Source organism: Nymphaea colorata, chromosome 6 (assembly GCF_008831285.2).
Source record: "Nymphaea colorata isolate Beijing-Zhang1983 chromosome 6, ASM883128v2, whole genome shotgun sequence".
Lineage (NCBI taxonomy): Eukaryota > Viridiplantae > Streptophyta > Magnoliopsida > Nymphaeales > Nymphaeaceae > Nymphaea > Nymphaea colorata.
The window spans coordinates 17,303,392-17,330,435 of record NC_045143.1 but is presented as its reverse complement, the minus strand read 5'-3'; the positions used below and the strand labels follow the sequence as shown (position 1 = coordinate 17,330,435).

The 27,044-nt window shown below is 38.3% G+C and overlaps 2 protein-coding genes across 2 annotated transcripts; both read left to right on the top strand.

The window, feature by feature from the left end:
* The first annotated feature begins 17,093 nt into the window (after window positions 1-17,093).
* On the top strand, window positions 17,094-18,345 carry LOC116255548 (polygalacturonase inhibitor-like). The gene has a single exon (XM_031631413.2). It carries the CDS (start codon window positions 17,238-17,240, stop codon window positions 18,219-18,221), a length of 984 nt encoding a protein of 327 aa, XP_031487273.1. The 5' UTR covers window positions 17,094-17,237; the 3' UTR covers window positions 18,222-18,345.
* A 4,238-nt stretch (window positions 18,346-22,583) lies between these two features.
* LOC116256781 (malate dehydrogenase, chloroplastic-like) lies at window positions 22,584-24,578 on the top strand. Its single transcript, XM_031633264.2, has one exon. It carries the CDS (start codon window positions 22,935-22,937, stop codon window positions 24,177-24,179), a length of 1,245 nt encoding a protein of 414 aa, XP_031489124.1. The 5' UTR covers window positions 22,584-22,934; the 3' UTR covers window positions 24,180-24,578.
* Window positions 24,579-27,044: the final 2,466 nt, after the last annotated feature.

Here is a 27,044-nt window from a genome sequence, read left to right as displayed (position 1 = left end):
TCTTATATGCTTATGCATTGAGGTTTTGGATTCAAGAACCGAAATTCATTTTTTTGAATAAATGAATTTGAATATTGGGGGTTTTCAAGTTGGTTTAAAAACCTTTGTTTTGGTGTTATTTGAAACACATAATTCATGAGGATTTTTGAAGATTTGGAATTGAGTTCTTTGTTGTGAACTCTAGATGATGATGATCATCTTATGATAAAAATTGATTTTGAACTCTTCTTTTGTCAAATCATGTGATTTGTAGAATTCATTCTTTTGAAAGAACATGGGTTCCAAATTGTTAGAAAACATGTTGTTTTTCAAATGCACTTTGGCCAAAAGATTATGAATGCATTGCTTGTGTTTTCTTTTGAAGTTAAGTGAAGTTTACAAATTCTCATTGCAATATGACTTGGTCATTTTTTTGCAACTTAAATTTGAATCACTTAATTTCTTGAGAATGTGCATGTGGTGCAATTGATTTTGAGTGAAAGTGAATGCATGAAACGAGAATGGAAACTATATGGAAAATTCATTCTTCTCTCTCTCATAATCCATCAAGATTCATTCATATGAAACATATATTCTTCACTCCCTCATAATATCTCAAAGTCCGTATTGCACGTCATACAATCTATACATGAAGATTGATTAAAATGTAGGACTTTCTCTATATGTGCTCATTATATGATTAAGCACATGAATTAGAGATGTAGTCCATAAGCTTGAGGCTTGACATAAAATTATCAAAATGATGAAAATATATAAATGATGTCAAGTTCAATCTTTGAAACGGATGGGAGACATGGATGACGTCCACTTTTGTCTCAAAATAGCTAAAAATCAGACCTTGTGTTGATTTAAATAGCTGAAAATTGTGGACATTGATTCCAATAAGGACTTGTTTCTTAGATAGAAACAATGAGTTTTCCAAATCTATTCAAATTCCAGATTTCGTAGTAATGAAATCATCAACTCCTTTGGATGATTCTAGGATGGTTGGTATTTCAAATATGTAAATTTTGATATTCTTGAACCAATTCCTATGAAACATGGTCTGATTTCAACAACATACATACATCTTACGTATGGGTTTGCTGAAATTAAGTAAAAATGAAATGAAAATAATTTATAATCTTGCACTAGAAAAATCAATAAAAATGGCCCATTTCCTTAAAGACCGGTTTGGAAACATGTTCCAACCTGATTTTAAGGGAGGAATGTAATTTGTGACAAGAAATTGGATACATATATGTACATATATAACAATGTATACATATATGTACCTTACTTTTCAAAATGAAATTTTATCAAGGGACCGCATGACTCATGAATCATGATGATTCATAGCTGGGTTCTTTTATGTAGGAAGATTGAGAACTTGTTTCAAATCTTCCCTACTACCCTTGATTAATTGAATTGAAAGACATGAATCGAAATGACTGTGAATAAGAAAGAAAATAAAACACTACTCAAGCTTTCGTCCATCATTTCGCCATGCAAGGGTGGATCACATTCATAAAAACGTATCCATCCCTTATAGGCATTTTCATCATACATGGTGCAGCAAAATCACTCTCTCACCGTGAGATTCTCTCATGGTAGGAAGTTTAAAATGGTATTAAGTTGGTTCCTTTGAAAGGGACGTGGCCTTGGGGCCAATTTCAAAATTTGATACTTGGGTTCATATTTAAGAAAAAAAAAAACGACATATGTATGCATTATGCATTAACATGTACATTGAAGCGTAGGTTTCCCTTAGCTGGACATCATTCCCAGCCGTAAGCAAATGAAAATAAACCCTCCCACGAATTGTTGGAATTAAAATAAATCAACAATAAGCTAAAGTAGAAGAGAAGTGAGTTAAGATCACCTACCTTGCGGTCGGTCTTGATGTTTGTCCTTCGTCTTCACTTGTTTTCTAACCCAAGCAATCCTAAGCAAGAATCCAACCGTGGATTCAAGCTTAGCAAAGCTAGAATAAGAAATAGCTTGCTTGCTGGAATTTGGAGTGGTAAAGAGGGCTTCTCACCACGAAAATCCTAAGTAAATAAGGGTTCACTTAAGCACCCTAGCTTAGCAAAATCAATGGGGAGAATAGAAGAAAGTGAAGAAGAGAATGGGAGAAAAAGGGGAAGGGGGCTTGGACGAACCTCTTCTCTCTTCCTTGGCTTCTCCCTCCTAGCTCCTTAGCTGCAGCAATTTGATAGAATGCTCCAAAATTTCGTCCTCCCCCTTGGTGGCCAAGGGGAGGTTTATATAGAGGAGGAGGTGGGTTCAACCACCTTCTTAACTCACCTTGGGAACTTGCTTAAGACCTTGGGACTTGTAAAATGAGTTAAATAGACTTTAAAGGCTCTAATTGACCATTTCTCAGCCTATTTCCACGAGCTAGGTGGGCTGGGCTAGGTTTGGTCAACTTGGGTTCAGACCTAGGTGACCATTTTGACCAAAATTTTGGACGAAAATGCCCTTGCACAGGGTTTTGCCCTTATTTTGTACTATTTATTTATTTTTTGTTTGAAATCGAGCTTATAAGGTTAAAACCTAGTTACTAAGCTCCAAATGCCATTGAATTATATAATTAAATTTAAATTTTAATAAAATTTAAAAATTTTATCAAATTTGGTTCGAAAAGGGTATTTTCGTCCAAAACTTGATTGAAAATGGATTTCAACTGAATCAAACTTTCACTTGAGAAATTCAATTTAAATTTGGTATTTGATTCATGCATTTGACAAATTCAAATGTTTATTTGCCTTTCATAAACCATTTTAGGCTTTTTAATCTTAAGTTGACCGCAGAAGGGCAAAATTGTCCAAATTGATCAATTTCGACCAATTGACCAAAGTCAAAGCTCATTTGCAAGTAGTTTGACTTTATTTGAGGTAATTTGATAAATTTGGGTCAAGAAAGCTCTTAATTGAGCTAAATTGTACTTTGACTGAGTTTAGTCAAAGTGGGTTTGGTTCGGTCAAAGTCTATTTTCGTCCATTAATTGGATCATGAGACAGACTTACGTTTTGACTATGTTGAGCCCATTGTGACCGAACCTAGCTGGAATTGGCACCACATTTGAGTGCACCCGGGTCAAACCTACTTGGATTAAGTAGGTTAGGTGAGTTTGACCAGTCTAGTAATTGCTTCCTTGGAAATGATTTTTTTCTTTAAGGAGGATCTGGTTAAAGAAGAGAGAGAGACATAAATGTCTCTCTTTTCCTAGGTTTCTCCTTTATTTCTTCTTGAAAATGACTTTTCTTCAATTAATTTGAGAGAAAATATTTATTTATTATTTTTTTTTTAAATGGAGGGGGGCATGGCCCCTGGGGAGGGCTCTTGACCACACGGGCTAGGTGGGGCCCACACGTGGGTCCCACGTAGCATTTTAGACTGAATTAGATCCAATTCTTGGATCTAAGTCAAAATTTACATTTTGCAATTGGATTTGGATTTCAAATGACATTTGCAATTGAATTTGGACTCGTAATCCTGCATTGGGATTCGTGTATCGGGTTAAATTCACGATTTGAATCTAATTGTTCTTTAGATTCGAAATTGGCTTTGAAATTGCAAATTTTCACAATTCTTTTGTGAAATTTTCACATTGCTTCAATTTTGATGTGGAAAAATTTGGGGTGTTAACAGATGCCCCTCTTTGTTGTTAAGCAAATTGAATAATTTGCTTAATAGCAAAGATTCACGCACCAAATTTTTGCAAATCGTTTGGAAAATCCATTTTTCAAATGATGTTGAACCATCCTCGCTCGAGGGGAAATGCTAGGCATAGACCTGAAATAAGAAGATTTTTCTCCATCTCATTGGAGACTTTGTACAGGAATTAATGTTGGTTGAAAAATTTTGTAATTGTGAAAGTTTTTGCATTTGATGCTTTGAGAAATTTGCCCTCGATGCCTTCTAAACCATTGGCAAGTGCTTTTTCTCTTCTTTTACTTAGTTTTTCATATACTCGCTTTTGCTTTTGAATTTTGATTTTCTTTTTGAGCCACCCTTCACTCTTGGGAGAAATTCCTCACCACCCCAAAAGCTACTACGGAGTTCCACCGCTTTGGCGGTTTTGTGTAGTTTGCTTTGTGTAATATCAAGTCTATCGGGCTTTCTTCTGAACCCTTGTAACAAGCTTTGGGCCGGTAACTCCTAGACCAGTTGGCCTCAGGGTACCAAATGTAAAACACTCCCCGGGCTTACTTGCTCGAATTCAGAAGGCTTTAGGAGACTTAATATAAGCAAAATGTTCATGGATTGCTTTTTAGCTTCACGGCGTAAGCATAGGTCATATGCCCACCCGCGCCTGCTGAGCTTTGAACCAGAGGAACAACTACACTCACCCCGAGCTCATTGCTCAACTCATTTCGCTTGATAGCTTTTTCTAGCATCTTGCCAAGGTCTTTTAGGTGACAAGACTTTTTCTTATGGCATCTCATGCTAGACCTTTACAAATGCCGATTGTCGGGACCAACATTAATTACTATACATAAGTCCCTCAATGTCTGTGAAATTTCTTGCCTATTTCAAGACGATGCCCTTGCAATTGCCCTCAAGACATGGGTTGAGTTTGAAAATTTTGATGCATTTTTGAAACTTTTCCCTAAGGGATACCATGCCCCATAGTTGGTTTGAAAATTGTTACAAACGTGCTTATCAAAGCACAACTATTTTGAATTTTTTTTTTTTTGAATTGCAAATTCAAGTATAGAATTTTTTGAGATGCAAAGCATTAATTGGAACGGGAATTTCAACCCCATCGGCATCAATCAGTCGATAAGAATTGTGAGGTAGAACCTCTTTGACAACATATGGTCCTTCCCAGTTCGGCGCCCATTTTCCTTTGGGTCTACTCCTGAGTGGAACTATGGATCTTAAAACAAGATCATTTACCTGAAATTTTCTTTCAATGACTGATTTGGCATAATGTCGGGCGACTCTCTTACGATAGACTTCGGCATGCTCTGCCGCTTGTAGTCTTTTCTCGTCTAAGAGGTCTAATTGAGTAAGTCTCTTTTTTTGATATTTGTTATTTGGGAGTTCAATGAGAGCCGCAAATTTCATTGCTGGTTTTTGGACATGTAATGGAAGGACAATTTCCGTTCCATATACTAATTCTGCTGGTGTAGCATTGGTGGGTGTCCGAATTGTGGTTCGATACGCCCAAAGTGCATTGTGCATTTTCTCGTGCCAATCTCGGCCTGTTTCAACTGTCCTTTCTAAGACACGAATCAAAATCTTGTTGGTTGCTTCTGCCTGACCATTACCTTGAGGGTAATATGGGGCAGAAAAGTGATGTTGTATTTTGTGTTTATGACAAAGATTGCGCATTTTCTCATTTTTGAAATGAGTACCGTTATCAGAAACGATATCATGCGGGATGCCAAATCTACACAAAAGATTTTTATGAATGAAGGACACTACGTGTTGTCCTTCGACTGTTTTTAAAGTGATCGCTTCCACCCATTTGGTGAAGTAATCTGTAGCTGCAAGAAAATACCTGTGTCCATTTGAGGCAGGTGGATTGATTGGACCGACTACGTCGAAGGCCCACATGGAGAATGGCCATGGTGAGCTGACCGAATGAAGGTACGCTGCTGGAGCATGAATTGATGGTGCATGCAACTGACATTTGATGCATTTCTTGACAAATTGGTGACAGTCTCTTTGCATTGTGGGCCAATAGTACCCTGCTCTGACTATCTGCTTGACGAGGGTCTGATACCCTACATGTCCCCCACAAATTCCTTCATGGGCTTCTTGAATGACTTCTAGTGCCTCATTTGCATCGAGACATCTAGCATATTCTGTGCTGAATCCTCTTCTGTATAGGATGTCGGCTAGAATGAAATATCTTGAAGAATAGTTGAATGGAATTTCGAAGAAATTGAAAAGTGAAAGCTTACTGTGACGGTTCACCAGTACACACACACACACACACACATATATATATATATATATATATATAGATAGATAGATAGATAGATAAATAGATATATATATATATATATATATATATTAGTGTAGGAGAATGTTCTTTTCTTGGAAATTCAAGGTTTCTCTATCTAGATAGGATTTATTGACACAAGCACTAACAATAGATACTAGAGTTGTCCCATGAAAGTTATTTCTCTTTTTTAATGCTCCATTAAAACATAGAGTCCTTGATTTTCAACTGAAACATACAATTCATTGACTAGAGCTTGTAATAAGTCTGGAAAGCCTATTGCTGGTTGTTGTTTCTGTATGGAAAAAGATATGGTTGATAAGGATAATGATGATACTTGTGATTCAGTCTACTATAGGTCAATACCCCACTCCCTTTTCAAGAAGGTCGAAATGCGAGTCAGCAAAATTCTTTTAAAATTGGGGTTTTGAGAAAATTTTCAAGAGAAAGGGATCCGCTCGTCGGTACGAGGTCCAACCGTTCCTGCCGCCTTTAACAGGGGTAATTAGACCAAGGACTAAGGATCATTTGGATCATATACGAGTTATTGGTGTAAGTCTTATATGCTTATGCATTGAGGTTTTGGATTCAAGAACCGAAATTCATTTTTTTGAATAAATGAATTTGAATATTGGGGGTTTTCAAGTTGGTTTAAAAACCTTTGTTTTGGTGTTATTTGAAACACATAATTCATGAGGATTTTTGAAGATTTGGAATTGAGTTCTTTGTTGTGAACTCTAGATGATGATGATCATCTTATGATAAAAATTGATTTTGAACTCTTCTTTTGTCAAATCATGTGATTTGTAGAATTCATTCTTTTGAAAGAACATGGGTTCCAAATTGTTAGAAAACATGTTGTTTTTCAAATGCACTTTGGCCAAAAGATTATGAATGCATTGCTTGTTGCACTAGAAAGGGAAATGATTCCTTACTCTCTCAAATTGAATTTTTCCTGCACGCATAATGTGGCAGAGTACGAGGCCCTAATCCAAGGACTCAAAATGTTGCTCAAATTTAAAGTGCAGAGAGTTCGCATTTTTGGAGATTCTCTCTTAGCTGTCAGTCAGGTCAATGGAGATTGGCAAGTCAAAGATCAAAAATTGATCCCATATCAAGAGTTAGCAGCTTCCCTCTTAAGACAGTTCGAGGAATGTCAACTCTTACATGTCAAAAGAGAATTTAACCCAATAGTAGACGGTTTAGCCAGTTTCGGCTCTACCATTGCCTTCAAACCTGGAGAATCTATCAGATCTTTTGAAGTTGGAAGACTCGAACAACCATCTTTTGTCATACCAGAACAGGTGTTGCAAGCAGAAAGTAGAGAAACACCATGGTATCAGAACATCAAGGATTTTCTCCAAACTGGAACACTTCCACCAGAAATGTCTCGAAAAGAGCAAAGAGTTTTGAGACACATGTCTTCAAGATATTTCATTCTAGCCGACATCCTATACAGAAGAGGATTCAGCACAGAATATGCTAGATGTCTCGATGCAAATGAGGCACTAGAAGTCATTCAAGAAGCCCATGAAGGAATTTGTGGGGGACATGTAGGGTATCAGACCCTCGTCAAGCAGATAGTCAGAGCAGGGTACTATTGGCCCACAATGCAAAGAGACTGTCACCAATTTGTCAAGAAATGCATCAAATGTCAGTTGCATGCACCATCAATTCATGCTCCAGCAGCGTACCTTCATTCGGTCAGCTCACCATGGCCATTCTCCATGTGGGCCTTCGACGTAGTCGGTCCAATCAATCCACCTGCCTCAAATGGACACAGGTATTTTCTTGCAGCTACAGATTACTTCACCAAATGGGTGGAAGCGATCACTTTAAAAACAGTCGAAGGACAACACGTAGTGTCCTTCATTCATAAAAATCTTTTGTGTAGATTTGGCATCCCGCATGATATCGTTTCTGATAACGGTACTCATTTCAAAAATGAGAAAATGCGCAATCTTTGTCATAAACACAAAATACAACATCACTTTTCTGCCCCATATTACCCTCAAGGTAATGGTCAGGCAGAAGCAACCAACAAGATTTTGATTCGTGTCTTAGAAAGGACAGTTGAAACAGGCCGAGATTGGCACGAGAAAATGCACAATGCACTTTGGGCGTATCGAACCACAATTCGGACACCCACCAATGCTACACCAGCAGAATTAGTATATGGAACGGAAATTGTCCTTCCATTACATGTCCAAAAACCAGCAATGAAATTTGCTGCTCTCATTGAACTCCCAAATAACAAATATCAAAAAAAGAGACTTACTCAATTAGACCTCTTAGACGAGAAAAGACTACAAGCGGCAGAGCATGCCGAAGTCTATCGTAAGAGAGTCGCCCGACATTATGCCAAATCAGTCATTGAAAGAAAATTTCAGGTAAATGATCTTGTTTTAAGATCCATAGTTCCACTCAGGAGTAGACCCAAAGGAAAATGGGCGCCGAACTGGGAAGGACCATATGTTGTCAAAGAGGTTCTACCTCACAATTCTTATCGACTGATTGATGCCGATGGGGTTGAAATTCCCGTTCCAATTAATGCTTTGCATCTCAAAAAATTCTATACTTGAATTTGCAATTCAAAAAAAAAAAAATTCAAAATAGTTGTGCTTTGATAAGCACGTTTGTAACAATTTTCAAACCAACTATGGGGCATGGTATCCCTTAGGGAAAAGTTTCAAAAATGCATCAAAATTTTCAAACTCAACCCATGTCTTGAGGGCAATTGCAAGGGCATCGTCTTGAAATAGGCAAGAAATTTCACAGACATTGAGGGACTTATGTATAGTAATTAATGTTGGTCCCGACAATCGGCATTTGTAAAGGTCTAGCATGAGATGCCATAAGAAAAAGTCTTGTCACCTAAAAGACCTTGGCAAGATGCTAGAAAAAGCTATCAAGCGAAATGAGTTGAGCAATGAGCTCGGGGTGAGTGTAGTTGTTCCTCTGGTTCAAAGCTCAGCAGGCGCGGGTGGGCATATGACCTATGCTTACGCCGTGAAGCTAAAAAGCAATCCATGAACATTTTGCTTATATTAAGTCTCCTAAAGCCTTCTGAATTCGAGCAAGTAAGCCCGGGGAGTGTTTTACATTTGGTACCCTGAGGCCAACTGGTCTAGGAGTTACCGGCCCAAAGCTTGTTACAAGGGTTCAGAAGAAAGCCCGATAGACTTGATATTACACAAAGCAAACTACACAAAACCGCCAAAGCGGTGGAACTCCGTAGTAGCTTTTGGGGTGGTGAGGAATTTCTCCCAAGAGTGAAGGGTGGCTCAAAAAGAAAATCAAAATTCAAAAGCAAAAGCGAGTATATGAAAAACTAAGTAAAAGAAGAGAAAAAGCACTTGCCAATGGTTTAGAAGGCATCGAGGGCAAATTTCTCAAAGCATCAAATGCAAAAACTTTCACAATTACAAAATTTTTCAACCAACATTAATTCCTGTACAAAGTCTCCAATGAGATGGAGAAAAATCTTCTTATTTCAGGTCTATGCCTAGCATTTCCCCTCGAGCGAGGATGGTTCAACATCATTTGAAAAATGGATTTTCCAAACGATTTGCAAAAATTTGGTGCGTGAATCTTTGCTATTAAGCAAATTATTCAATTTGCTTAACAACAAAGAGGGGCATCTGTTAACACCCCAAATTTTTCCACATCAAAATTGAAGCAATGTGAAAATTTCACAAAAGAATTGTGAAAATTTGCAATTTCAAAGCCAATTTCGAATCTAAAGAACAATTAGATTCAAATCGTGAATTTAACCCGATACACGAATCCCAATGCAGGATTACGAGTCCAAATTCAATTGCAAATGTCATTTGAAATCCAAATCCAATTGCAAAATGCAAATTTTGACTTAGATCCAAGAATTGGATCTAATTCAGTCTAAAATGCTACGTGGGACCCACGTGTGGGCCCCACCTAGCCCGTGTGGTCAAGAGCCCTCCCCAGGGGCCATGCCCCCCTCCATTTAAAAAAAAAATAATAAATAAATATTTTCTCTCAAATTAATTGAAGAAAAGTCATTTTCAAGAAGAAATAAAGGAGAAACCTAGGAAAAGAGAGACATTTATGTCTCTCTCTCTTCTTTAACCAGATCCTCCTTAAAGAAAAAAATCATTTCCAAAGAAGCAATTACTAGACTGGTCAAACTCACCTAACCTACTTAATCCAAGTAGGTTTGACCCGGGTGCACTCAAATGTGGTGCCAATTCCAGCTAGGTTCGGTCACAATGGGCTCAACATAGTCAAAACGTAAGTCTGTCTCATGATCCAATTAATGGACGAAAATAGACTTTGACCGAACCAAACCCACTTTGACTAAACTCAGTCAAAGTACAATTTAGCTCAATTAAGAGCTTTCTTGACCCAAATTTATCAAATTACCTCAAATAAAGTCAAACTACTTGCAAATGAGCTTTGACTTTGGTCAATTGGTCGAAATTGATCAATTTGGACAATTTTGCCCTTCTGCGGTCAACTTAAGATTAAAAAGCCTAAAATGGTTTATGAAAGGCAAATAAACATTTGAATTTGTCAAATGCATGAATCAAATACCAAATTTAAATTGAATTTCTCAAGTGAAAGTTTGATTCAGTTGAAATCCATTTTCAATCAAGTTTTGGACGAAAATACCCTTTTCGAACCAAATTTGATAAAATTTTTAAATTTTATTAAAATTTAAATTTAATTATATAATTCAATGGCATTTGGAGCTTAGTAACTAGGTTTTAACCTTATAAGCTCGATTTCAAACAAAAAATAAATAAATAGTACAAAATAAGGGCAAAACCCTGTGCAAGGGCATTTTCGTCCAAAATTTTGGTCAAAATGGTCACCTAGGTCTGAACCCAAGTTGACCAAACCTAGCCCAGCCCACCTAGCTCGTGGAAATAGGCTGAGAAATGGTCAATTAGAGCCTTTAAAGTCTATTTAACTCATTTTACAAGTCCCAAGGTCTTAAGCAAGTTCCCAAGGTGAGTTAAGAAGGTGGTTGAACCCACCTCCTCCTCTATATAAACCTCCCCTTGGCCACCAAGGGGGAGGACGAAATTTTGGAGCATTCTATCAAATTGCTGCAGCTAAGGAGCTAGGAGGGAGAAGCCAAGGAAGAGAGAAGAGGTTCGTCCAAGCCCCCTTCCCCTTTTTCTCCCATTCTCTTCTTCACTTTCTTCTATTCTCCCCATTGATTTTGCTAAGCTAGGGTGCTTAAGTGAACCCTTATTTACTTAGGATTTTCGTGGTGAGAAGCCCTCTTTACCACTCCAAATTTCAGCAAGCAAGCTATTTCTTATTCTAGCTTTGCTAAGCTTGAATCCACGGTTGGATTCTTGCTTAGGATTGCTTGGGTTAGAAAACAAGTGAAGACGAAGGACAAACATCAAGACCGACCGCAAGGTAGGTGATCTTAACTCACTTCTCTTCTACTTTAGCTTATTGTTGATTTATTTTAATTCCAACAATTCGTGGGAGGGTTTATTTTCATTTGCTTACGGCTGGGAATGATGTCCAGCTAAGGGAAACCTACGCTTCAATGTACATGTTAATGCATAATGCATACATATGTCGTTTTTTTTTTTCTTAAATATGAACCCAAGTATCAAATTTTGAAATTGGCCCCAAGGCCACGTCCCTTTCAAAGGAACCAACTTAATACCATTTTAAACTTCCTACCATGAGAGAATCTCACGGTGAGAGAGTGATTTTGCTGCACCATGTATGATGAAAATGCCTATAAGGGATGGATACGTTTTTATGAATGTGATCCACCCTTGCATGGCGAAATGATGGACGAAAGCTTGAGTATTGTTTTATTTTCTTTCTTATTCACAGTCATTTCGATTCATGTCTTTCAATTCAATTAATCAAGGGTAGTAGGGAAGATTTGAAACAAGTTCTCAATCTTCCTACATAAAAGAACCCAGCTATGAATCATCATGATTCATGAGTCATGCGGTCCCTTGATAAAATTTCATTTTGAAAAGTAAGGTACATATATGTATACATTGTTATATATGTACATATATGTATCCAATTTCTTGTCACAAATTACATTCCTCCCTTAAAATCAGGTTGGAACATGTTTCCAAACCGGTCTTTAAGGAAATGGGCCATTTTTATTGATTTTTCTAGTGCAAGATTATAAATTATTTTCATTTCATTTTTACTTAATTTCAGCAAACCCATACGTAAGATGTATGTATGTTGTTGAAATCAGACCATGTTTCATAGGAATTGGTTCAAGAATATCAAAATTTACATATTTGAAATACCAACCATCCTAGAATCATCCAAAGGAGTTGATGATTTCATTACTACGAAATCTGGAATTTGAATAGATTTGGAAAACTCATTGTTTCTATCTAAGAAACAAGTCCTTATTGGAATCAATGTCCACAATTTTCAGCTATTTAAATCAACACAAGGTCTGATTTTTAGCTATTTTGAGACAAAAGTGGATGTCATCCATGTCTCCCATCCGTTTCAAAGATTGAACTTGACATCATTTATATATTTTCATCATTTTGATAATTTTATGTCAAGCCTCAAGCTTATGGACTACATCTCTAATTCATGTGCTTAATCATATAATGAGCACATATAGAGAAAGTCCTACATTTTAATCAATCTTCATGTATAAATTGTATGACGTGCAATACGGACTTTGAGATATTATGAGGGAGTGAAGAATGTATGTTTCATATGAATGAATCTTGATGGATTATGAGAGAGAGAAGAATGAATTTTCCATATAGTTTCCATTCTCGTTTCATGCATTCACTTTCACTCAAAATCAATGGCACCACATGCACATTCTCAAGAAATTAAGTGATTCAAATTTAAGTTGCAAAAAATGACCAAGTCATATTGCAATGAGAATTTGTAAACTTCACTTAACTTCAAAAGAAAACACAAGCAATGCATTCATAATCTTTTGGCCAAAGTGCATTTGAAAAACAACATGTTTTCTAACAATTTGGAACCCATGTTCTTTCAAAAGAATGAATTCTACAAATCACATGATTTGACAAAAGAAGAGTTCAAAATCAATTTTTATCATAAGATGATCATCATCATCTAGAGTTCACAACAAAGAACTCAATTCCAAATCTTCAAAAATCCTCATGAATTATGTGTTTCAAATAACACCAAAACAAAGGTTTTTAAACCAACTTGAAAACCCCCAATATTCAAATTCATTTATTCAAAAAAATGAATTTCGGTTCTTGAATCCAAAACCTCAATGCATAAGCATATAGGACTTACATCAATAACTCGTATATGATCCAAATGATCCTTAGTCCTTGGTCTAATTACCCCTGTTAAAGGCGGCAGGAACGGTTGGACCTCGTACCGACGAGCGGATCCCTTTCTCTTGAAAATTTTCTCAAAACCCCAATTTTAAAAGAATTTTGCTGACTCGCATTTCGACCTTCTTGAAAAGGGAGTGGGGTATTGACCTATAGTAGACTGAATCACAAGTATCATCATTATCCTTATCAACCATATCTTTTTCCATACAGAAACAACAACCAGCAATAGGCTTTCCAGACTTATTACAAGCTCTAGTCAATGAATTGTATGTTTCAGTTGAAAATCAAGGACTCTATGTTTTAATGGAGCATTAAAAAAGAGAAATAACTTTCATGGGACAACTCTAGTATCTATTGTTAGTGCTTGTGTCAATAAATCCTATCTAGATAGAGAAACCTTGAATTTCCAAGAAAAGAACATTCTCCTACACTAATATATATATATATATATATATATATATCTATTTATCTATCTATCTATCTATCTATATATATATATATATATATATATGTGTGTGTGTGTGTGTGTGTACTGGTGAACCGTCACAGTAAGCTTTCACTTTTCAATTTCTTCGAAATTCCATTCAACTATGCTTGAAAACTTTGGTAAAAATAGGTACATCTGCAGACAAAATCCATAAAAACAATATGCTTGAAGATCTCTGAATCTTAAGTGCGAAAGCTCTTGCTGATGGAGAGCTTAAGCATTTCATGAGTTGTAGATCTTGTGAGCACAATAATAGAGGACAGATGGTCTTGTTGCATTTTCACTCTTGAGCTCTGCAATCTTCATCGCTCTTTGGCACTATGAGTAGCCATAGGAAACACACATAACAGGTAGGAAAAAAACAGTAGAATTTCCTTGCAAGACACTTTTTGAAGAGAAAATTTTTTTTCATGGTAGAAGTTTTCAACCAGTTTTAACAGGGACATCTACATCATATAGATCCATGGAGAAAAATAGAGGGATCGTAGCTAACAGCAAGCACCTTTTTATCAGTAAAAGAGCACAAATGCAATGAATGAAAGTATGAAACTAATTCACTTGATCATTTTCGGCAGGTAGAACAAGTTGCAACCACCGTAGTGAATTATGAAAGTATTTTGAAGCAATTATGATTTCATAACCATATGTCTACTAAACCAATCATTTCCAAAGAAGGATACATATTCTGTTTCTAAAGCTGTGTCTACCTTGTGTATCAGGTGGCTAGAAACCTACAAAATCCAACTCGCAGTGCTAGTTTTGAAGGGAATGATTTTAAACTGTCGCTCATTATTAGCATTCATTAACTTTCTCTGTTGATCTCTTCAGCAACAAGAAGTCTCAGATGGAAAGATTTCCCTTTTTATGAAGAAATATTTCCAATTCAGCCGAAGGTTAATGGCTCATGGAAGTTCTTTTAAGTCTTGTATTCTAAATTGGAGAATTCATGAATGCACTTAATTGTGAATTTGTGAGACCACTACATCTAGACCACTTGTCACCTCAATATGGTATTTGATAAAAAAAACAAAAGCATCACTAATTAGATCTAGACCATGTGTCAATCTAACGAGCTGTATAATAAAAAAAGAAACCATTATATATGTTTATAGAATACATATTTTTAGAATTCATATTTTAAAAACATCATGTTTTTGTTTTTCTTATGGTATGATTATGTTCAGATTTTGATTGATTGATGTAACAACAAAGTATTATATCATATTCTTTAAAATAAGAACATGGTGCAACTTTTATGAAATGCATCCGAAGAACACAATGCTGTTCTTAAAAATACTTTGTAAGTATATATTTAGCAAAACCAATAGAATAGTATTAATCTATTTTCCCTTGGAGAGACGTTTTTGAGTGAACTGCAATTTTTTCAAGGTGCAGAAAAAGCAGTCTGGTGGACTGCAGTAACACTTGCACTTACAGCAAGAGCAGTCTAGTGAACTGCCACTATACTTGGGAATGCTCCAAGAGCAGTCCCATAAGCTGCATCAGTTCCGTGGTCGAGACCTTTTTTTCTGAATGTCTGTAATTTTTGCATCGAAAACAAGCTCTCATTCTTAAGAGTCTTGTGCATATGCAGCAGTTAAGGCATTCCAAACTTCTGCAGCAGTTTGCAAACCCACCACCAGACCAAAAGCTTCTTTAGAGAGAGTATCAGTAATCCAACCTCAAAGCATATAATTTGATTGTTTCCTGGCATCAAAGTCTGGCTTGAGAACAGCGGCTTCGCTTCCATCGACCTTCTTATGAGTGATTGTCTAGGTTGGCATAGGATGACCTCCATCAAGAAAGCCCATCATATCCTGGCTTTATATCAGACCCAAAAGTTGTGTCTTCCGCAAAAGGAAAATGGAATGTGTCAATTTCAGTGATATAAAATTTGCTATGTTTAAGTTATATGGGTACAGATATTTGAAAGTGCTTGATGCAACGGAAACAGGGGATGAGCTTGAGCCCAATGATATGGGATGAGAAAAATGAGAATGCAGGATAAAAAACTCAAGGTAACGCTCCAAGTAATGAAAACAAAGAACGCAAGCAGAGGATAATGTGGTTCAGTGATGTGTTTCACCTAACATCTACAGAAAAAGATTTTTTCTCTCTTGCCGAGTGCTGCCACTGCATAAACTTTAAATAGATAGAACAATCATGAGCGTTACAAAGCAATTTGAACTGGCAACTTCATTACTTAAAGCACATAACAACGTGCCATCACTTTCTAATTCACATCAGGAAAACAACTTTTGTTCAGTCTGCAAAATCTAAATACGCTTGATTTGAATGTTAAATATTAAAGCTATCAGTATCCCACCACTAATCTGTTTCCTGGAGAGAACTGGAATATGGTTCATTGGTGCTTATCTACCTCGCTACTCTTCTGTGGGAAATGCCTTCATGCCGCCAGTGTTCCTTCCTAGTTAGATTACCCCTTTCATGTTCATAGGGACGTAAAGCAAAATTTATATTCAGATTCAAAATGGAAAACAAACTGTTTGAATGATAATGAATTTGAATTTGAAAATTTTGGATCCTTCTTTGCCAAACCAGACTCCGGTTTGATTTTCAAAATAATGCACCTCAGTAATCCAAAAGTCCTATTTATGCATTTAATTAAATTGCTGCCTGCTCGTTTGTCCACAAGAAGATACCGTGGGAAGTTGGTGCTTCCAGTTTTGGACACAGATGGTGCATAGTGCTGGCACGCAAATCACCAAAAATTGAAACCAAATTCCACTCTTATCTGCCTCTTTTCATGGCATTTTCTTGCTCACCATGAACAGATCTAGCGTGGATCAGGTACAAGGCATCTTGAATTGAATTCCATTTATACTCCAGTTTAAGGGACCCAGTAAGAATAATCCAAGCCATTTAGATAGGACTCACAAAAATATTCTGTGGGCTGATACACAGAGTCATCGGTATCCCAAGTACTAGATGGATAAGAACGTTCTAGTCAATGAACTAATGTTGGCACTTACTGAAATGAATTCATCCTCATGATGAACGGTGCCCAAAGGTTGATCAGATACCTCACCCGTCTTATGGTCCCTCTGGAAAGAAAACCACAAATATGATGGGCGCGGGACACTCAGAACACAGTGTTAATGCTCAAAAACAAAAGAAATTTCAACATTTGTGGCGCTTCAATGGATAGAATTATATGCCGAGAGAGAAAGATGTGCAATTTGAACTATGCTCACAACCAAAAGAACTATGAATAGTAAGTTTTTCCTTTGTGTACCTTAGTTTTCCTCAAGTTAAGCATGAGTTCCAATCAAAGAAAAAAAAAAGGAAAAAGAACTATTTGAGAACACTAAACGCGTAGCCGCCCCTGTAAGTCAACGGTTTCCACTTAGAAATATCTTTTATGTAAGAGAGAGAGAGAAACAGAATGAGACTACATAAGGGAAGTAGATTTCGCATCTACCTTCGCCTACAAACCAAACAGAGTCTGCAATAAGATATTTCGCAAATGCCTCGCCTAATTTTGGTCTCCCTTTTATTCACCTTCTCCTTCTCCTTCACCCTCACCTCTGCTTTCAGGTGGCAATGTCCTGCCGCAGACGCGCAAGTTGTGGCCGAGATCTTTGCGGCCCTCAACTGGACCTACACCGGCACCGATTGCTGCCACCTGACCAACATGATCCGGTGCAATCCGAACACCAGCAGCGTGACGAGCTTCACCCTCAACAGTTATCAGTTAAATGCCCCGATTCCGGCGGCCATCGGCAAGTTCGCCAACTTGCAGTATGTCAGCATCCACAACATGCCGAACCTTCACGGAGGAATCCCACCATCCTTCGCTAGCCTCACCAAGCTCACCTATCTGCGCATCAGCGGCACCAACGTGTCGGGGCCCATACCGACTTGGTTGAATCGACTGACCAACCTGGAGAGCTTGGACCTATCCTTCAACCAGCTCAGTGGCTCCATCCCCCCAACTCTTGCCAATCTTCCAAAGCTCACAATGCTGCATTTGGACCGCAACATGCTGACCGGCCCGCTACCCGATTCCTTCGGCCAGTTCCGTGGTGCCAACCTGCAGATCTTCCTCTCTCACAACAGCCTTTCTGGCGCCGTTCCCAAATCTCTTGCCCAAGCAGATTTCGCTAGAATCGATCTCGACAGGAATCAGCTAGTTGGCGATCCATCTCCCCTCTTCAACAACCGATCCAAGTCATTGACCAGCATCATTCTCTCCCGGAATCTCTTCAATTTCGACCTGACCAGTGTCGTCTTCCCCTCCGGCTTGTGGATCTTGGATTTCTCACACAACATGATATACGGAAGCATCCCCACGCAGATTGTGGAACTACCCAACCTGCAGCAGTTCAATGTGAGCTACAACAGGCTGTGCGGGGAAATCCCCCAAGGTGGGAACATGCAGAAGCTCGATAGTTCGTCCTATATGCACAACCGCTGCCTCTGTGGACCGCCACTCTCCCCTAAATGCTGAAAACCCGAAGAGCAGATCTGCAATCGATCTCATCCTGAGGGCTTGCCCATGAAATAAATAACTCCGGCTCCAGTATTTGTGGTGGATGGAACTCATAAATAATATTTCAGATTGGGCTTTCAAAGAGATGGTTCATACCAATTAATGATCACGAATTTAGTAAAAAAAAAAAATTCCGGAAAATTAAGTCTCAATTAGTGATGTACAACTCGGGGTCGACTCAGCTCACTCTTATACGCTCGACGCAGTTCAAGTATGAGTTAAAACTCTAGTTATAAAACTCGAGCTGGACTCGTTTAAGCTGGACCCGACGGTGAGGAGGAGGACGAAGAAAACGGAGGAGGAGGAGAGATAGAAACCGAGAGAGAGAGAGAGAGAGAGAGAGAGGAGGTGAAGAAGAACAAGAAGAGGAGAAGACAAAGGGAGAGTTGAGACTTGCGGTTCCAGCTCAGGAGAAAAGGAGGTGGCGACCAGAAGAAGAGGAGATGAGGAGGAAGAAGAAAGAAGCGAGCGGGCGGGAGGGAGGGAGGGAGGGAGGGAGAAATGACAAAAAAAAAAAAAAAAAAAAAGAGCGTGCGGAAGAAATAAAAATGAAATCATGCATCCATACCAAAACATATATGAGAACTGGACTGAGTTTATAACTTGAGTTATACGAACGAGTTCGATTCAAGCCAAACTTGGCTAGACTCGTTGTACATCCTTAGTTGTTTGTGATAACAAGAAGATGATGTTCCTTCAGCAATGAGTTGAGCTCGAGCTCACACTCAATTGATGGAGTCGTGCTTAAGCTCAAGCTGACCTCATAAAGCTCAGCTCGAGCTCAAACCGAGCAATATGTGAGTCAAACTGACTTCGAGCTGGGTAAGCCCAGGCTCGACTGCTCCTTGAACATCCCTAATTAGAGTTTAAGCAAAATAGTGAAAAAGCACAGTGAAAATCCATAAACCACAAGGATATTGAAGAATTGAACCAAAATACTAACCAAAATAGATTCAAGCTGCGTTTGCTTTTGTGTCTCAATTGGGATATCACTTGGGAAACATAAACCGCCAAGGTGGGCTTTTTAGTGCTGTGTTTCCAAGGAACTCCTCGAGTGTTCTGAATACCAAGAGCTCCATTAATAAACTACTAAATTGCCCCAATCAGTTTTCTCCATCGAGCTCGATTTTACCATATACGTTAAAGTGTTAGCCCCCTAGCTGCCTTGATAGAGTTGCCATTGTAGGTGAAAATGTGGGCCCTATATATAACTTAGATTCAAACTCGAATAATTTATGCTAAAAAAACTGACTAAGTCTCGACGTCCAAAATAATTCTCAATAATAATTTTGACAAAGTTGATTTAATAAAAACTCATTAACCAAGCCAACAAAGTTCCCAAAGTGAACTTAACTAAGCAATGTTGTAAAGTATGCACCAAAGAGACTTTAAATAATACACTTTTATTACTTGTTAAAATGAAATTTACAATAGAAGGGTATAAGAACTCACCTTAACTAACTCATATAGTGAGCTAATACCCAAACACACACTTGAAAAGAGCTCACGAGGTGAGCACACAACGTCACTTAATATTTAAATTTGGTTTTCATGTATTACATAATGGCCAACACTCCTATTTATAGGGAGGACAAGTCAGTGGTGGAAGAATCCACCACATTCTATTATTATTATTATTATTTTTATTTCTTTTAATCATTACATAAGCTTCTCCTTTTAAAAGGGAGGCTCACAGCCTCTAGAGTCTTCTCGACTCTTTCAAGAGAGTCAATGATAACTTTTTATAGTCTCCCCCTCGTTACTGACTCTCTACTCATGACTCCTAGCGTTCTTCTAAGCTTGATGAAGTTTGCATTGACAAGCATTTGGTAAAGATGTCAGCGACTTGATCTTCTAAAGTGATTGGCTGCAACTTAATTTCTCCTTTGAATACCTTCTCTCTGATAAAATGATGTTCCACCTCTATATTTTTGTTTGAACATGGTAGACAAGATTCACTAAAAGTCTAATTGCACTTTTATTATCGTAATAGAGTCTTGCTGCATAATCCACATCTTCTTTAATGTCTTTTAGTAGTCGTATCATTCACACACATTCTGACTTTACATGCCCCCTCTTGTTGCAATAGAAACAAGTCGGAACCCATCTAGATGTGGCAGAAGTAGTGTTCATGCCCTGTGGTGTTGGGAGAATCCCTCTTCCCATTCCTACCTGAGGAATCCAAGTACGAGTGCGATTCCCTTGCAATGCATGTGTCCCTGTGATCAGTACATTGTGACTGTTGGAAGGAATCAAATTCTGTCGCTGAACACGACTAGCTTCGTGTTGGAATAACTTAGCCTTGAGATCTTCGAAAGATGGAAGAATAGGTAGGACTTCCAAGGCTGTTCAAAAAATATCAAAATCTGTTCCCAGTCCACTCAAGGCTTGTTGCACTTTGTCTTGTCGCTGACGGGATGTCCAATGGCAGCAAGTTGATCACTTACACTTTTAATTTCATTCAAATATTCCAAAACAGTACGCGTCCAACGCTTGATGTCCTGAAATTGCCTTCTTAACTGCAGAAAACGTGCTTCGAATACTTGAGAATACGTGGTGGCAAGGGTAGACCACAACTCTAGGGCTGTTAAATCATTATCAATACCTCCTAATACTTCCTCTGACAAAGTAGAAGTAATATAGGCAACAAGGGACTGGTCGTGAGCCAGCCAAGCTTCATACTCAGGATTATTTTCAGTAATGGTTTCATATTCAAATCTGATTTCACTCATAGCTGCAGCCCCAGCAACTTGATCTCCCACTACGGTCTTCTTCACTTCACGGTCAATATACATAGGAGGTGCTGGAGTGGTCCCATCGATATGCCCATAGAGTCTATGACTTTTAATAAAAGGGACTATTTGACGTTTCCAAGTCAAATAGTTACTATGATTCAGCTTTTGAGAAATAAGTTGGGAGAAAAAGCTAGAAGATAGAAGAGAGGGAGTCGGCTGATCCATAATTGATTTAGGGCAACGACAGAAATTAGGGCAAAACGATGAGAAAATTAGGGCACAACGATTAGGGCAAATCAATTAGGGAAAATCACGCAAGATTTAGGGCAGAAACTGAAAAGAGGGATGACCACGCCAGAAAAGAAAGAATTTAGGACACATTAGGGCTAATCACATCAAACTGAAATCACTCACCGAAGGACGATGCAACCTGGCTCTGATACCATGTAAGAATTTTCACAAAGTACTCGTCTCTCCGTATGCAAAACAGATATATTGAGAGGAGAGGATGAAAGAAGACATGGAGGAAAGGGAGCAGCCGGCTTAACACACCCTGCGTTCCTTAATCTTTAATTAAAAGAATAACCCTAATAGATTACAACAGATTTGTACATAAAATTATAAAATATTACAAGAGAGCCACCGCCTAGTAACTTTAGGCGTGTGGATATAAGGAGAATGGATCGGGTCTGAACAGACCCGATCCCCATACGCTAACATTGTGCATCTTGAATAATGAGTACATCTCCTCTTTATGATGTATAAATGATCTTCTAGTCAAAATGAAATAATTTTTCTTGTAGGTCTTTAGATATGAATACTCGAGTTACTGAGGAAATCATTTTTCAGCAGAACTATTCTAGTTCTTAAAAGTTTTTTTTCCCATTATTTCTAATGTCTTCTTTGGTGGGCTAAGAATTTTATATTTTCTGACTTTCAGAATGGTAGTCGTTAGGTGTAATGGCAGAGCTACAACTAATGTTTAAGGACTCGCAGAGTCAACTTGGCTGGCTCATCCTCCTACCAGGTCCCCCTGGCCCCTAGTAGGGGCTCAGTGTTATCCAAAGCTCAGAAAGACTCACCAAAGACTTGTTTGACTCGCCCGAAGCTCTTTTGACTCACGGAGTCAATTTGTTTGACTTTCCCAATATTCTGTGCACCCAAAATTTGGTGTTATAATCTATCTTCACTTTAATGCTTGTTTTTGTTGGCTTGTTTTTCATTGATACTCAATTATGTTGAAATATACTACTCTAGAGTAGCTTAATCATCCAATTTCTTATTATTATATGAGTAATGTAACTTAGTCATGGCTTTACTTGACGTTAATTTGACTTATTTCTTCTGAATTATGCATGTAATCAGGTCATTTTACAACCTTTACGTTTGCAAGTTATATATTATTCTGCTTGAAAAGCCATATTGAACAAAACTCAAGCTGTAGTCACCGAGTTGAATCCCGAGTCATGAGCTGATAATGGGCAAAGCCGGGTCCCAGCTCACTGGGTTTAAAAATATTGCCTACAGCTTGAATGCTGGACGACTTTGTAATATTTAATGGGCTTTCTCTAGAAGAGTTTGTGAGCTGTTCTTGTGCATCTTTCTCTCTCAGCCTCTCTCTCACACACAGGGTCATTCTTGTTATATTGTTGTTTTAGCTGGAACGCCTTATTAAAGAAAAGTCTTGTACATCCTTTGGAAATGTCAAGGCAGTCCTATATTCTACCTATTTTTGTCCATGATCACAAAGTAGCCATTTTGTAACTGGTAGGAAATTATACCAATTTGGATTTTTTTTTCTTTCTCTAATAGTGTGGGACTGGTTTCCATTACTTTCTTGGCCTGCTTCAACTTTTGTTGTGTTTGGAATCTATGGACATCTCTGGGTTGTGACAAATGCTAATTTTTTTGTGAAGCACAGAGAAATACAGCGGTAATGGCATCAATGACAACGCCCGCTTTTTCAATGAGAACCACTGGTTTTGATGCATATTCATCTCCATCATCAAGGTTCAGGCCCTCTTTTGCAAGGTTCAAGCCCAGAGTTGATCTTCAGAGGTTCAGTGGTCTGAAGGCAGCAACTGGTGTCATCATGGAATCGGAATCTTCATTCTTAGGCAAGGAAAGTGGTGCTGCTCTTCTAGTTTCATCAAGATCATTAGAATGCAAACAAGCATGCGAACAATCTAGTTGTCTGCTGCCAAGAGCTTCGTCCTACAAGGTAGCTGTCCTGGGGGCTGCTGGAGGAATTGGGCAACCGCTAGCACTTCTGGTCAAGATGTCCCCGTTGGTGTCCTCATTGCATCTTTATGATGTTGCTAACGTTAAAGGAGTTGCTGCTGACCTTAGTCATTGCAATACTCCTTCTCGGGTCCTGGACTTTACAGGTCCTTCTGAGTTGGCTAATGCCTTGAAAGGTGTGGACGTTGTCGTGGTTCCAGCTGGAGTGCCAAGGAAGCCTGGCATGACACGTGATGATCTTTTCAATATCAATGCTGGTATTGTCAAAAGCTTAGTTGAGGCAGTGGCTGATAATTGTCCTGGTGCCTTCATTCACATTATCAGCAATCCAGTCAATTCCACCGTGCCAATTGCAGCTGAAGTTTTGAAACAGAAAGGCGTTTATGATCCAAAAAAGCTTTTTGGGGTTACCACCCTTGATGTTGTGAGAGCAAATACATTTGTTGCACAGAAGAAGAATCTGAGGCTGATTGATGTTGATGTACCAGTTGTTGGTGGGCATGCCGGCATTACTATATTACCATTACTGTCCAAAACAAAGCCATCAGTTAGTTTCACCGGTGAAGAGGTGGAGGATCTTACTGTGAGGATCCAAAATGCTGGAACTGAAGTTGTTGAGGCAAAAGCTGGTGCTGGTTCAGCTACTCTTTCCATGGCATATGCAGCAGCTAGATTTGTGGAATCTTCCCTCAGGGCCTTGGATGGTGATAGCGACGTGTATGAATGTTCTTATGTGCAGTCTGAGCTGTCGGAGCTTCCATTCTTTGCTTCAAGAGTCAAGCTGGGGAAGCAGGGTATCGAAGCCTTCATATCTGCAGATCTTCAAGGGCTGTCTGAGTATGAGCAGAAGGCCCTGGAAGCCTTGAAACCAGAACTGAAGGCAAGCATTGACAAGGGCATCGCCTTCGTGCATAAGCAGGCTACTACAGCTGCAGTTTGAGTTGTATCAAGCCTTCCTTTAATTAGAAGAATAACGGCAGCAGACGATTTGCCTCCAGGTGGGGCACTTGATTGCGGGGTTGCTGCCAAATTTTGTAGGAACGAGTCTTTTCAAGCAATTTGGTAGAGGAGAGTTTTGGATGAAAGTCGAAAACGTGTGCATGATTAGATGCTATAGAAATGTAACCAACCGGTGTCTGGTTTCTTGCAGTAATCAGATCCTTTGGCAGAATCATTTACGGAAACCAGGCTTTCATAGTCTCTATGGGAACCATGTTGCTTGGATTCGCAATCTTCCCAAGATTGTTTCATTGTACAATTCATATTAAACGCGTTCTGTTGTTGTGGATGGTGCATACTCCTTTATTCTAGTACTCTGAGCAGTTTTGGAATCGATCAAGGTGGTGTTCTGTTTTTATCAAGGCATTTTAGGACTAGATCAAAGTATACATGATTTGTATCCGTATTGGCCCATATTCATATATTAATGGATCCAATAAAGTAGAATGGATCAATTTTTGACTATTATGAATATGGATCCAGGTTATATATTGTAGATTTGGAATATTGAAAGTTGGTCTTTCCATTTGGATTTTTGGGTAGGACCTTGCTAGCTTTTCCAAATTGGATCCATAAAATTAATAAATAGGATCCTTGTTTGGGTCCAACTACAAGGCAAATCCAATGAGGTGTCACGGATCAGCCTTTCAGTCCAAATTTAGCTTTCTAGGCTTTTCATTCTTTCTCCGACAAATGAATCATTGTCAGAATTTGACTTGCAGTCAGAACTGTACATGAGATTGAAATCTAGTCACCGAGTCGAACACAAACTTAGTGGTTGGGACTGGCTCACCCTTGTTAGTAAAAACTAATTAAGTTAATTAATTATCGATAATATCTTTTTCATTTAAAGATTTAAATTGGGTGGCAAGATGCATGCATCGCCTGTCGCAGCATTTGTATATTAAAATGCTTTTCAGTCTCTACAACAAGATCCCACGACCCACCTTTTCGAAACAGAGGCTGCTTGCTCTTGTGGTTGTCGATTGCTGAGGTTGCTCCATGCTCCGTTCTTTCTTGGCCCTTTAGCTTTTTACTTTAGTACGTTATTTTACTATTACTTTTTTTTTTTATGATAGTACTTGTCACAGTTGATAAATATCTTTCAATAAAACATGTGGACATGGTCACATAATGTCAATCAATAATTGAATTCGCAAATTTTGTGTTGGCAAGTCTCAATATGGACCGTCAGTTTTAGTCTGTGCACGAGGAGCGGCTGTTGGGGATGTCACCACTGCATCATGCTCTCTCTCTCTCTCTCTACTATTATTATTCTTCATTCAGGATCTTTAACTTCGCTTCTTACTTTCTGCTTGAGCTTTCATGTAATCGCAAAACGGTGGGGCGGCCTCTGTTTCGTTGGTGAAGAAAGACAGTGGGCCGAACTAGTGGAATGCCCATCCACTAATTCTTCGAATTGTTGTTTTCTTGTGATTCCTTTTCCCTTGATCAATAATATTTAGTCGAGTGTTCATTATAACACGAGTCGGTTGAACGATTATTGCAAAATCTCTTGCCTTGTGACAAACGGGAAATGTGAAGTTGATACATCATATGGTTCCAAACGTACATGGATTAGAGTCCAATAGTAATGGCAGTTTCAGAGATATGATTATGATTCCTCTCTAAGGGGACTAATTGCATGTATTTAGAATTTCTTTTGAATGTTCTTCCATTAGATAGTAAGTGAAACAAATCTGAGTTCCTTTAGCTGACAGTTCCATAACCCTTTTCCCTTTGAACCAATTTGTTTTTTTCCTAAAGTAGTCAGTCACCTTGAGACTTTGGTGTGCTGTTGTATTCTTCACCACCCTCAGGCTCAGCATTCAGGCAAACTTGTCCAGCACCAATATTCATACTGCCGACAATGCACGTAAGAAAGAAGCGTGTTGAGGGTACTTCTATCTCTTGAAAACACAGCTTGGCTTCTAATTTTCTCAACTTATTATCCACCAAATAATGGCTGTCGTAAAGAAGCTGGCCCAAAGTGACCTCGTGAGGCCTTAGAGTTTGGAGCATCTTAATTTAGACAATTCCAACCGAAATTCACCCATTTAGGCAAAAAGATAAAAACCTACATAGACTTCTTGGGCCAAAAAAGATTGAAAACAAAACAAGGAAACGTATGCTTTCAAATTCTTAACATGAAAAATAAAATAAAACTGAAAACGTAGAAAATTTTTATTTTCAATATCCTTTCCAATCGAGAGTTAAGATGCAACAAGTTTCAGATCCTTATGATTTCAATTCTTTTTCAAAATCCTTTATTTATTTTGAAATATAGTTCAAAAGCTGCTTCTCTTTCTGTAGAAAGAGTGAATTCAAGTCCAGGCCTCAAAATTAACCTGGCAGGAGAAAAATGAAAAAGCTTGTCATTATAAAAACTGGGAAGTTCTTCGATGTCAATATTAAAGTTCAAGGCACAAAATGATTTCAATCTTTCTGACCAAACCTTGTTGGGTAATTTTTCAACTCAGCCAATCACTTTAGTAAGTAGAATATGCAAGGCTTAAGAAACATGCAGTACTCTTCTTGTAAGAGATGGATGGGAAAAGAGGAGATAAAAAGGCCCAAAAAATTGCTATGGCAATAAATGAAGTATCCAATCGGCCACCAATGTGCCCATATTAGAGGTGCACAAGCATTTCCCCTCCAAGTTGAGGGACGAGATATACGTGTGATTTGCTGGAGAATCCTGCAAATGAAGAGTATATCTTCAAATATGAATTTGTGCAAAATGAAAATGTATGAAAGGTTCACTTAGACAAAAAATGAATACCTGAGGAAGGATCGATTTGCAAGA